At 39.7% G+C, this 13,836-nt stretch overlaps 1 protein-coding gene across 12 annotated transcripts in view; it reads right to left on the reverse strand.

Moving 5' to 3' along the window:
* Positions 1 to 13,836, reverse strand: part of DYNC2H1 (dynein cytoplasmic 2 heavy chain 1) — a 344,376-nt gene that overhangs the window by 211,462 nt on the left and 119,078 nt on the right. For all 12 annotated transcript variants that reach the window (XM_041770022.1, XM_041770021.1, XM_041770024.1 and 9 more), the window contains 3 exons: positions 13,529 to 13,650; positions 12,068 to 12,154; positions 10,623 to 10,749 (listed from right to left, as the gene is read on the reverse strand). In XM_041770022.1, coding sequence (XP_041625956.1) covers positions 10,623 to 10,749; positions 12,068 to 12,154; positions 13,529 to 13,650 — 336 coding nt within the window. The remainder of the gene's footprint in view (positions 1 to 10,622; positions 10,750 to 12,067; positions 12,155 to 13,528; positions 13,651 to 13,836) is intronic.

Consider the following 13,836-nt stretch of genomic DNA (forward strand, 5'->3'; position numbering starts at 1 on the left):
AATAAAAACCAAGTAAGATCTAAGCTCACACCAGTTAGAATGACTAGTATCAAAAAAGAGAAGGGAACCCTCATGCAATGCTGGTAGGGATGTTAATTGGTATAGACACTATGGAGAACATTTTGGAGATTCTTTTAAAAATTAAAAAGAGAAATACCAAACAATCCAGTAATTCCTGGTAGAATTTTTACTCAAAGAAAATGAAAACACTAATTCAAAAGCTAATGCAGCCTTATGTTCACTAAGGTATTACTTACAATAGCAAAGATGTAGAAGCAACTCAAGTGTCCATCAATAGATGGATAAAGAAATGAATGGATAAAAAAGCAATCAAAGATGGCAATGGAGAAGAGGACTCCAGACTCACCATTGCCCTCAAACTTAATCAACCATCAAATCAGCCTAAATACCCCAGAAATCAACCTGAAGACTGACAGAACAAACTCCACCACTAAAGGGAGAGAAGCAACCACACTGAAGAAGGTAGGAAGTGTGGAGATGTGGGCTGGGGTAGAAACAGACTTCGGGGGGCTGTGGGGGTGGGTAGGGAGCCCTGGTTGCAAAGAAGGGGGAGAGAGAGGAGCACGGGAACCCACAAGGAGAATGCTTCCCCAAAGCCACTTTCTGGGAAAATGAGAGCGGCTGAATTTCTGGAGTTCTTGCAACCAGCTGGGATTAACACCAGGAGTTTTAAAGGTCAGCGGGCTTGGATGGGGTACAGCCTGGGGGGCACTGCCCTACCACTGAAGAGGAGGTAGGCAGCACACAAACAGTGACCTGAAAACCCTGAAAAACGCCTGGGGCAGAAAGGGGGGAGATTATTGCTCTACTTATAGAGGCAGTGTTCACAGTACACCCCTCCAAGTACAAAGGAGCCAGCTGGCCCCATTTCCCTCTCCCCGCCCCTCAGCATCATCAAGGAGCCACCTGCAGTAAACAGCACAGCACCCACACTGGCTGCCTAACCTGCTCTCACCAGGTCCCACACCCCTGCACTCTGCCGGTAGCGCCTTTCTCAGTCAGGCTTGCCCCAGTCCCAGAGCAACAGGCCCTTTACCCCCCGATGACAAAAAGAAACCCTTGCTCACACCACACCTCTCAACAGGGGAGTTCTGCAGGCTCTCAGTTCCGGTGGAGTTAGGGTCAGGTCTCATTTTACAAGCAGAGCAGGGCACACCTCACTACAAGTCGCCACATTTAGGCCAGGGAGCAAACACTACCTACAGCAGGCAAGCAGAGCCCCACAAATGACCAGCCTGAAGGATTAAGCAGCCAGAACACAGCAGCAGAGTGCATGGAGCACATACCCGAGACACTCCCTGAATGCCAGGCCCTGAGAACTGCAGGACCTCTTCTTCATTAGGCCATTACTCTCGAGAATGGGCAATAGAATAAGCTTTTCTAACACAGAGAAGGTGGCAGAGACAGACAAAATGCCAAGACGGAGGAATTTCTCCCAAATCAAAGAACAAGATAAAGCCACAGCCAAAGATCTAAGCAAAACAGAAGTAACATGTCTGATGGAGAATTTAAAGCAATGATTATAAGGATCCTCACTGGACTTGAGAAAGGAATGGAAGACTTCAGGGAGGCCTTTATTGCAGAGATAAAATAATACAACAGCATCAGTCAGAGATGAAGAATGCAATAACTGATCATGGAAACAGGCTCGATGCAATACACAGCAAGCTGGAAGAAGCAGGGGAATGAATTGGGGATTTAGAAGACAAAGCAATAGAAAATAATGACACTGAACAAAAGAGAAAGAATCACGGAACACGAGAATATGCTTAGGAAACCCAGTGACTCCAACAAACATCACAACATCAGTATGATAGGAGTCCCAGAAGAAAAGGAAAGGGAGCAGAAGGTTTATCTAAGGAAATAACAGCTGGAAATTTCCCTAAGCTGGGGAAGGAAACAGGCATCCAGATCCTGGAGGCAGAGAACTCCCATCAAAATCAACAAAAGCAGGCCAACACCAAGACATATTGTAATTAAATTTGCAAACTATAGTGACAAAGGAAAAAAAACCTTAAAAGCAGCAGGACAAAAGAAGTCCCTAACCTAGAAGGGAAGACCCACAAGGCCAGCCTCATATCTCCCCACAGATACCTGGCAGGCCAGAAGGGAATGGCATGAGGTATTCAATGTGCATACGGGAAAAATCTGCAGCCAAGCATACTCCACCCAGCCAGGCTGTCATTCAGGGTAGGAGAGAGAGTTTCCCAGACAAACAAAACCAAAGAAGTTCATGACCACTATACCATCCCGGCAACTATAGAGGACTCTGAGTGTAAAGGAGAGACCAAAAGTAACAAAGACAAAAAAGGATCAGAGAAAATCTCAAAAAACAAAGACAAAACAAGTAATAAAAGAGCAAACACATATCTAACAATAATTATTCTGAATACAAATGGGCTAAACGCTCCAATCAAAAGACATGGTGTCAGATTGACTTAAGAAAAATAAGACCCATCTATATGCTGCTTACAAGGGACTCATTTTAGACATAAAGACACCCACAGATTGAAAGTGAGGGGATGGAGAACCATCATCATATTAACAGACGTCAAAAGAAAGACTGGCAAAATTTAGATCAGAAAATCTACGTTTTTATTCTTGTATCGTTTTGTCCTGCTTTGGTATCAGGGTAGTACTGGCTTCATGGAATGATTTTGAATGTGTTCCCTCTACTCCATTATTTGTAAGATTTTGATAAAGATTGTCTTTTTTTTATGTTTGGTAGAATTCACCACTGAAACCATGTTGTCTTGGGCCCTTCTGTGCTAGGAGATTTCTGATTCCTAATTTACCTTTCATTCTTGTTATCGGTGTAAGATTTCCTATTTCTTGGATTCAAGATTCATGATTCACTCTTGGTAACTCGTAAGTTTTTAGGAATCATCTGTTTATCTAAGGTATTTGATTTTTTAGTATATAATTTACTGTAATTTGTTATCACACTGTATTTCTGTGGTTAACTGTTGTACCGTCCTCTCTTCCTTTTCTCATTTCACCCTTTAGTCCTCTCTCTTTTAATGTAAAGCATTGCTGATTTTGTTTATTTTTTTAGTAAAATTGATCACTTTCAATATTATGTTATTGTTTATTTGGGTCACTATTTTATTTATTTCAGACTTTTGTTATTTCCTTCCTCTACTAATTTCAGCTAAGTTTCTTCTTTTTCTGGTTCCTTGTGGTATAATGTTAATTTGCTTATTTGAATTTTTTTCTTCATATAAGCATTTATAGCAAAAATTTCACTCTAACATGTGCTTTTGCGGCATCTCACAGGTTTTAGAATTTTGTTTCTTTTTCTTTGAGACATATTTTGATTTGCTGTTTGAGTTGTTTGCTCGACTGCTGACACAGTAGTATGTTAATATTTACATAATATTAAATATTAGCATTATAGATTTTCCAGGTCATTTTTATTGTTGATCTATAGTTTTGTACCACTGTGGTTGGAAAATATACTTGGGTATAATTTCAGTCTTCATAAATTTGTAATATCTGTTAGGGCTCTTTTTATGTGATTTAATCATGGGATTCTGTGTGTACTTGAAGAAAATGTGTATTCTCTTCTTGGATGGAATGTTTTTTATTTATCATTTAGAACCATGTATTCATAGAGTAAAAAATGTTCTTGCTGAAAAAAAACAGGAATTTTAAATAAGGGTGCTCATTTAATATAAAGCTTATCAGAGGGAATGAGCATACAGGTGAAGGGGATGAAGAGTACATGTGTCCTCCTCATGAGAACTGAGGAATAATGCACTACCAAGGACACCTGAAACCAATAGAGCAATGTGTTAACTACACTGGAATTAAAGTAAAACACACAGTATTAAAAAAGGGGGGGAGGGGCGGGGCAAGATGGTGGAAGAGTAGGGTCCCCAAGTCACTTGTCCCCACCAACTTACCTAGATACCTTTCAAATCATCCTGAAAACCTATGAATTCGACAGAGATTTAAAGAGAGAACAGCTAGAACACTAGAGAGAAGAGTTTGCACTTCTAACAAGGCAGGGTGACAGAAAAAAATTAAATAAAAAAAAAACTAAGTGGGGGAGGGGCCACTGCAAGGAGCCAAGCCAAGGCCAGGATGTGAAAGCTTCCAGGACAGGAAAGCCCAGTCCCAGAGATGCAGGAACTTTAAAAACCTGTACCCGATGATTCCGGGACCGAAAGGCACTTAGTAGGGAAATCAGGCAGAACCGCAGGAGGGGCAGTGGAGCCTCCAGGCTCCCAAAGTCACTAACAGAGGAAGTGTGCCAGAGGGAGAACGTGCCACACAATGTGGGCTGAGCTGGGGAAAGGGCTTGGACCATACGCCCAGTGGGGACTCAGGGAGAAGCTCAGGATTCAGGGGGACTCGGTAAAAGAAAGGGGAAGCCCAAAGAAATAATCCACAAAAACAGGGGCTGAATAGGTACATGATATCACTAAATTCATATCTTACAGTAGTAACTCTGAACGTGAATGGGCCTAATGACCCCATCAAAAGGTGCAGGGTTTCAGACTGGATAAAAAAGCAAGACCCATCGATTTGCTCTCTACAAGAGACTCATTTTAGACCTAAGGACACCTACAGCCTAAAAATGAAAGGCTGGAGAACCATTTACCATTCAAATGACCCTTAAAGGAAAGCAGGGGTAGCCATCCTCATACCCAATGAATTAAAGTTTATCCCAAAGAGTGTAGTAAGAGATGAAGAGGGACACTATATCATACTTAAAGGATCTATCCAACAAGAGGACCTAACAATCATGAATATTTATGCCCCTAATGTGGGAGCTGCCAAGTACATCAATCAATTAACAACCAAAGTAAAGACATAGTTAGATAATAATACACTTATACTGGGAGACTTCAGCACGGTGCTTTCTGCAAATGACAGATCCTCTAAGCACAACATCTCCAAAGAAACAAGAGCTTTAAACGATACACTGGACCAGATGGATTTCAGATATCTACAGAACTTTACACCCAAACGCAACTGAATACACATTCTTCTCAAGCGCACATGGGACTTTCTCCAAAATAGACCACATACTGGGTCACAAATCAGGTCTTAACCGATACCAAAGATTGGGATTGTCTCCTCATATTTTCAGACCATAATGCTGTGAAACTTGACACATTCACAAGAAGAAATTTGGAAGAAATTAAAACATGTGGAGGTTAAAGAGCATCTTGCTAAAAGATGAAAGGGTCAACCAGGAAATTAGAGAAGAATTTAAAAGATTCATGGTAACTAATGAGAATGAAAATACAACTGTTCAAAGTCTTTGGGATACAGCAAAAGCAGTCTTGAGAGGGAAATACATCACAATACAAGCATCCCTCAAAAACCTGGAAAAAAACTCAAATACACAAGCTAACCTTGCACCTAAAGGAACTGGAGAAAGAACACCAAATAAAACCTACACCCAGCAGAGAAAGAGGTAATAAAGATTGGAGCAGAACTCAATGAAATAGAAACCAGAAGAACTGTAGAACAGATCAACAAAACCAGGAGCTGGTTCTTTGAAAGAATTAAGATAAATAAACCATTAGCCAGCCTTATTAAAAAAAAAAAAAAAGACTAATAAAATCACGAATGAAAAAGGAGAGATCACAACCAATACCAAGGAAATACAAATGATTTTAAAAACATATTATGAGCAGCTATACGCCAATAAATTAGGCAATCCAGAAGAAATGGACGCATTTCCGGAAAACCACAAACTACCAAAACTGGAACAGGAAGAAATAGAAAACCTGAACAGGCCAATAACGAGGCAGGAAATTAAATCAGTCATCAAAAACCTCCCAAGACACAAAAGTCCAAGGCCAGATGGCTTCCCAGGGCAATTCTACCAAATGTTTAAAGAAGAAACAATACCTATTCTACTAATCTGTCCCGAAAGACAGAAAGGGATGGAATACTTCCAAACTCGTTCTATGAGGCCAGCATCACCTTAATTCCAAAACCAGACAAAGACCCCACCAAAACGGAGAATTATAGACCAATATCCCTGAGGAACACAGATGCAAAAATTCTCAACAAGATACTAGCCAATAGGATCCAACAATACATTAAGAAGATTATTCACCATGACCAAGTCGGATTTAGCCCTGGGATGCAAGGCTGGTTCAACACTCATAAAGCAATCAACGTGATAGATCATATCAACAAGAGAAAAAAACAAGAACCATATGATCCTCTCAATAGATGCAGAGAAAGTATTTGACAAAATACAGCACCCATTCCTGATCAAAACTCTTCAGAGTGTAGGGATAGAGGCAACATTCCACAGCATCTTAAAAGCCATCTACGAAAAGCCCACAGCAAATATCCTTCTCAATGGCGAAACACTGGGAGCCTTTCCCCTATGATCAGGAACAAGACAGGGGTGTCCACTCTCACCACTGCTATTCAACATACTACTAGAAGTCCTAGCCTCAGCAACTAGGCAACAAAAATAAATAAAAGGCATTCAAATTGGCAAAGAAGAAGTCAAACTCTCTCTCTTTGCAGATGACATGATACTGTACATAGAAAACCCCAAAGACTCCACCCCAAGATTGCCAGAACTCATACAGCAATTCGGCAGAGTGGCAGGATACAAAATCAATGCCCAGAAGTCAGTGGCAGTTCTATACACTAACAATGAGACTGAAGAAACAGAAATTAAGGAGTCAATCCCATTTACAATTGCACCCAAAAGCAAAGATACCTAGGAATAAACCTAACCAAACAGGTAAAGGAGGATCTATACCCTAAAAACTACAGAACACTTCTGAAAGAAATTGAGGAAGACACAAAGGGATGGAAAACTATTCCATGCTCATGGATTAGCAGAATTAATAATGTGAAAATGTCAATGCTACCCAGGGCAAGTTACACATTTAATGCAATCCCTATCAAAATACCATGGACTTTCTTCAGAGAGTTGGAACAGGTCATCTTAAGATTTGTGTGGAATCAGAAAAGACCCCAAAGAGCCAGGGGAATATTGAAAAAGAAAACCAGCCGGGGGCATCACAATGCCAGATTTCAGCTTGTACTACAAAGCTGTGATCACCAAGACAGTGTGGTACTGGCACAGAAACAGACACATAGATCAATGGAACAGAATAGAGAATCCAGAAATGGGCCCTCAACTCTATGGTCAAGTAATATTCGACAAAGCAGGAAAGACTATCCACTGGAAGAAAGACACTCTCTTCAATAAATGGTGCTGGTAAAATTGGACAGCCACGTGAAGAAGAACGAAACTAGACCATTCTCTTACACCATACACAAAGATACACTCAAAATGGATAAAAGATCTAAATGTGAGACAAGATTCCATCAAAATCCTAGAGGAGAACACAGGCAACAGCCTTTTTGAACTTGGTCACAGCAACTTCTTGCAAGATACATCTATGAAGGCAAGGGAAACAAAAGCAAAAATGAATAATTGGGACTTCATCAAGATAAAAATCTGCCCAGCAAAAGAAACAGTCAACAAAACTAAAAGACAACCTACAGGATGGGAGAAGATGTTTCCAAATGACCTATCAGATAAAGGGCTAGTATCCAAGATCTGTAAAGAACTTATGAAACTCAACAGCAAAGAAACAAACAATCCAATCATGAAATGGGGAAAAGACATGAACAGACATTTCAGCAAAGAAGACATAGACATGGCCAAGAAACACATGAGGAAATGCTCCGCATCACTGGCCATCAAGTGGGAAATACAAATCAAAACCACAATGAGATACCACCTCACACCAGTGAGAATGGGGAAAATTAACAAGACAGGAAACAACAAATGTTGGAGAGGGTGTGGAGAAAGGGGAACCCTCTGGCATTGTTGGTGGGAATGTGAACTGGTGCAGCCACTCTGGAAAACTGAGTGGAGGTGCCTCAAAGAGTTAAAAATAGAACTTCCCTACGACCCAGCAATTGCACTGCTGGGGATTTACTCCAAAGATACAGATGCAGTGAAATGGCAGGATACCTGCATCCCAATGTTTATAGCAGCAATGTCTACAATAGCCAAACTGTGGAAGGAGCCTCAGTGTCCATCGAAAGATGAAGGGATAAAGAAGATGTGATCTATGTATACAATGGAATATTACTCAGCCATTAGAAACAACAAATACCCACCATTTGCTTCAATGTGGATGGAACTGGAGGGTATTATGCTGAGTGAAATAAGTCAATTGGAGAAGGACAAACATTATATGGTCTCATTCATTTGGGGAATATAAAAAAAAATAGTGAAAGGGAATAAAGGGGAAAGGAGAGAAAATGAGTCGGAAACATCAGCGAGGGTGACAGAACATGAGAGACTCCTAACTCTGGGAAACGAACAAGGGGTAGTGGAAGGGAGGTGGGCAGGGGATTGAGGTACTAGGGGACGGGCCCTGAGAGGGGCATTGGTCGGGATGAGCTGGGTGTTATACGTTTGCAAACTGAACTCCAATTAAACACACACACACACACACACACACACACACACACACACACAAAGGAAAGAAGCTTCTGCAGAGATCCCACAAAATAAAGACTATGTAAACCTGAATTTGTGCCATGTGCAGAGTCTAAGGAGAAACTCAAGAGGCAAGCAGAAAGCAATGAGAACTAAGTCCTGTTGTCAGTTTTCTGGAGGCCCTAGATCCAGCTGTGCCTAAAGCCTGCCCTGCCTCTGAACTCTAAAGTTTTGTGAGCCAATAAAGTCCCTCTCTTGTTTAAGATAATTGAATTGGGGGCTTCTGGGTGGTTCAGCGGTTGAATGTCTGCCTTTGGCTCAGGTCATGATCTTGTGGTCCTGGAACGGAGTCCCACATCAGGCCCACTGCAGGCTCATTACATATCTCCTTCTGTATATGTCTCTGCCTCTCTCTGTGTGTCTTTCATAAACAAATAAATAAAATCTTAAAAAAAAATCACAAAAATAGGATAAAGACCACATACACACACGCGCACACACACACACACACACACACACACACACACGGTGGAATATTAGCCATAAAAAAGAATGAGATCATGCCGTTTGTAACAACATGGATGAACCTAGAGGGTATTATGCTCAGTGAAATAAGTCAAAGACAAATATCATATGATCTCACTTACATGTGGAATCTACAAAATGAAATGCATAAAGACCAGAAACAGACTCCTGAATACAGAGAAGAAAGTCGTGGTTGGCAGACAGAAGGGGGCAGGAGGGGGGGAGAAATAGGTGGAGGGGATGAAGACATATAGACTTCCAGCTCTAAAGTCACAGGATGTGAGGTACAGCAGGGGAGGACAGTCAATGATACTGCAATAACCTTGTAAGGTGACAGCTGGTAAGTATACTTACTGTGGGGAACATTTTATAATGTACATAAGTGTCAATCACTATGCTGTGGACCTGAAACCAGTATAATATTATGTTAGCTATACTTCAATAAAAATAAAATAAATATAAATAAAATGAAAATGAAAATAAAATTAAATTAAAATGAATCCTAGACCAAAAAAAAAAAAAAAAAAAAAAAACCACCCCAGAACACACACACCCTACAGCTAAGGAGTCTGGAAACAGCTGTGGTCAGTGTCCTGGCAGAGGGGATGGTCTTAGCATGGGATGGAGCAGTCCTGGGCCAGCTGCAGAGACAGACACCTGGGAAGGGGACAGGACCACAGTCCTGGATGAAGACAGGCCAGTGTGGGAGGGAATCTAACAGTTTGAACAAAAACCCATCCACCAACCAAGGAACAAGAAACCACACTTTACCAAAGTCAAAGTAACAAAGTATTCTAGAAGAAATAAGTGGCCAGCAGTGTCTAATCCTAAGGTTGCAGTCCCAGGAGGCTGTATGCTGAAGTGTATGGAAATGGTCAGAGTGAAAAGCCTGATGAAAATGAAAAGGCATTCCAGTATCTCTCTAAGGCATACAAGTGTGACACACAGTCCAGTTCTTGGGAGAAAGATATGACATCATTTAAGGAAGTGGTTCAGAGAGCCTTAGGACTTGCACATGTGGCTATAAAACAGTAAAAACAAATCCAGTCCTCAGGAGGCTGTACAGGTGCTTTCTTCAGTTCGACTCAATTTACAGGGCTTGTTATCTAAAGCAAAGCAACTTTTTACAGATGTGACCAGTGGAGAAATTTCCAGGGAATTAGCTGATGAAACAGCAGCTATGGACGCCCTAGTCATAGAGCTGCAAGGCCTAAGCAACCAGTTTCGAAACCAGTGATGACCATCCTGCTGGGAACAGTTTTGGAAAAGGAGCTTTCACCTTCTGAATTTCTTATACCTGTGTGTCTAAAGCACAAGATAACTTATTTTTTAAATAAACTTCTCTTTAATGGCAAAAAAAAACCAAAAAACAAAAAAATAAAACCTCAGTTCAATGGGATTTCTGGAGAAATCCCTGCCCTTCCCCTCAGTCATAAACATCCACCCATATAAAAACATTCTGCTTAAAGATGAACTCACATAATGACCATGAATGTTGCCATCATTGAGCCTCAGCCAGCTGAAAGTTAATGGATATTTCTCTCCTTTTTCTCTTAACAAATGCTGGACATTACAGATTTTCTGTTTTAAAGGAAGCCTTTTTCTGATCTCTGTGTCTCAAACAAACCTGTGCATTCCATCGTTTATGTTCTCTGTCAAGCTGACTGATTAGGACTTCTGCAGCTTTAATGGTCTCTTGAGCTTTGCTTAGTTCAGCTTCCAGTTTGGCGGCTTCTGAAGTCCTGATCTGAAATCTATGAAAACATTAACATTAATTAAAGGCAAAGGGATTTAGGAGAGATTTGACTAAATTAACCTTACACAGTAAAGTGAGCTTTTAGGTAAGAATTTAGTTAATAATATTGATAATATCTGTGTTCAAGACATCGTGACAGAGCAGGCACACACAGCAAGCAACACATAGATCTGAAACGCAGTGCTCTCACAGGGCACACACAGATGTCTCCACGTGACACTCAAGGCCCTGCCGGCGACTGACCCACCTGCCTCTTCAGTGTTAGATCTACACCAGTCCAATAAAGTAACAAGCCGACCTCTAAAGGAGCTCATATGCTCAGCAGACACCCCATCCTCTGTCTGCTTCTTCAGGATGTCCCATGGGCCTAGAATACCTTCAATCCCCTTTCTGATCCTACCTCATCCCACATTCTAACTCCTGCCAATATCTACCCACCAAAAATATAAATAAAATTTTAAAACTCACTTCAAATATCCAATCCACTACAGATATTCTTTCCCTATGTGCCCATTTGCCTAAGTTTATAACTGTCCTAATTCTGAGCATATGACACTGAAAGGAGTAATTACCTTCCTTATACATATCTAATTATATCTAGAAGAAAATGATGAAGTTTCTTTCCTGTATCTCTAATGCAAAAAAAAAAAAAAATCAGAAATATTGAAAACACTGGATTTATGGGATTGAGGGTTCTTTTGCTTTGTTTTCTCTATAATATCATAGAGATTAATATTCATAAATGATCCTGAAATTTAAGTACAATATTGGATAAAGTATTTTTTTAACACTAAAAAGTACAAAATTAAAAGGACTCAATGTTTTCAAATGTGATCCTGCATCCTTAGGAAGACTATACAACAGATGGTACTACAGCATCACGTGCAATCCTACATCTGGATAACACAGACATGCAGACACCACAGTGAGTCCTGAGCTACAATCCTACGTCTGGATAACATAGACCTGCAGACACCACAGTTAAAACCCAACCTACAATCCTACATCTGGATAACAAAGACACGCAGACATCACAGTAAAGACATGATCATAAACCAACTACTTCCTACCCTTCGTGTTCAGGAAGAGATATAGTGACAGCTCTACAAATGGAGACCTCAAGTCTGTTTGTTCTTACCAAAAAAAACATTATTTAAAAAAGGAATATCTTCTATATTTTTTCATATTTTAGAGTGATAAATTATTAAAGGAACTGAAAATAATGATTATAGGATTTTTAAAATTCAAATATTGAGGTTTTGTTCAAATATCCACAATATATTTTTTTTTCAAAATACATTTTAAACATAACTTACTTCTCTTTGAGTTCTGATACTTTCTGGCCAACAGAATTTAGAAGCTCCTCTAGTTTCCTTTTTCTGTCTTCGGTTTTCTTCAAATTTCTAAAATATAATTCAATTTTATAAAAGTTATTCTATTTTATATCAACAATAGCAGAAACAATCCCTCTATCCTTCCTAAAACCCCCATCAAGGGCAGCCTGGGTGGCTCAGCAGCTTAGCACCACCTTCAGCCCAGGGAGTGATGCTGGAGGCCAGGGATCAAGTCCCACGTCAGGCTCCTTGCAATGGAGCCTGCTTCTCCCTCTGCCTGTGTCTCTGCCCCTCTCTCTCTCTCTCTCTCTCTGCTTCTCATTATAAATAAAACATTTAAAAATATATACATAAATAAATCCCCATCAAAATGAAACCAAGGTAATTAAAAAAAAAAAAAGATATCGGGGATCCCTGGGTGGCTCAGCAGTTTGGCACCTGCCTGTGGCCCAGGGCGCGATCCTGGAGTCCCAGGATCAAGTCCCACATCGGGCTCCCAGCATGGAGCCTGCTTCTCTCTCTGCCTGTGTCTCTGCCTCTCTCTCTCTCTCTCTCTCTCTCTCTTTGATGAATAAATAAATCTTAAAAAAAAAAAAAGACATCCATGCACAAAGAGAAAGAGGAAAGTACTATAATGGGAGTAACTTTAATAAAATTTTGAAAGGTGGTAACTGACATAATGGAATGCAAAAAGCCAAAATCTGTCTCAGCTGTGAAGAAATGAAAATGAAGCCTACACCAAACAATATTTAAGCTGTGAACAATATATACTCAAAATAATATAAACATTTAACATTACTTATTACACAAAAATGTGGCAAATTAACACAAAAATTTAACATAATTATACTGAGAAAATGAAGCTCACGCCAATGAAAACCTCCTTGTCCAGATTAAGAAGAGATGATGTCAGTGATCAATCAAAAACACAACAAACCTCTCGTCTCGTTCTGCACATAGAACAAATGTTGACTTAGGAACAACCAATTAAAATGGTAAGCCCCAAGGTCATTGGGTTAAATCTCCCCCTACCTGTCCAGACCATTTTTGCAAAATATATACAACACGTTTCTAGAACTTAGAAGGAGAAAACAAATTTAAAAGCTCTAAATTTCCAAAACCTAGCTTTTGTACCTTAATATTACTCATTCACAAAATTTTAACTCTTTGTAAAAGAACTACCAATTTATCCTTCCAACAACATTATAATGGTAGACGGAAAAAAAAATTAGAGAATTCTACTATGCACCTTCTTCTAATTGCTTTTTCTTTTGGTATGTTTAATCTTTTATTAAATTGACTCACATTACATGTTTTAATGTTGTCAGCTGCCTTTTTAAATTTAAACAAGAAATAAAAGATAAATAAATCTGAATTAACTGTCATTAAATTGATGAAAATAAATAAAGATTAGACTTAATTTATATTTTATGTTTCACTCACAATTCTAATCCTGCTTGTTCGGTTTCCAAAGGCTGAATCCGTTCTAAGACATGGGAATACTGGACGTTTGCTTTAACCCACGCAGCCAAAGGAGCTGCCGCAGTGCTGGCACGCTTAGCATTCTGAAAAATCCATCACAACTTATCTAGCAGCCTAACTTAGTTTCAAATAAAAGCAACGTTAATTCTAGTCTATTTTACTTAAGCATTTATTTAATAATTTATCCCCCCCAAATGAAGTCTTGGGTTTATAGTTAAAATAACTATGTGAATTGTTATTTTCATTAAGATAATCTTGAAATTTTGCTT

The sequence above is a fragment of the Vulpes lagopus genome, chromosome 10 (genome assembly GCF_018345385.1).
Source record: "Vulpes lagopus strain Blue_001 chromosome 10, ASM1834538v1, whole genome shotgun sequence".
Taxonomy (NCBI): Eukaryota; Metazoa; Chordata; class Mammalia; order Carnivora; family Canidae; genus Vulpes; species Vulpes lagopus.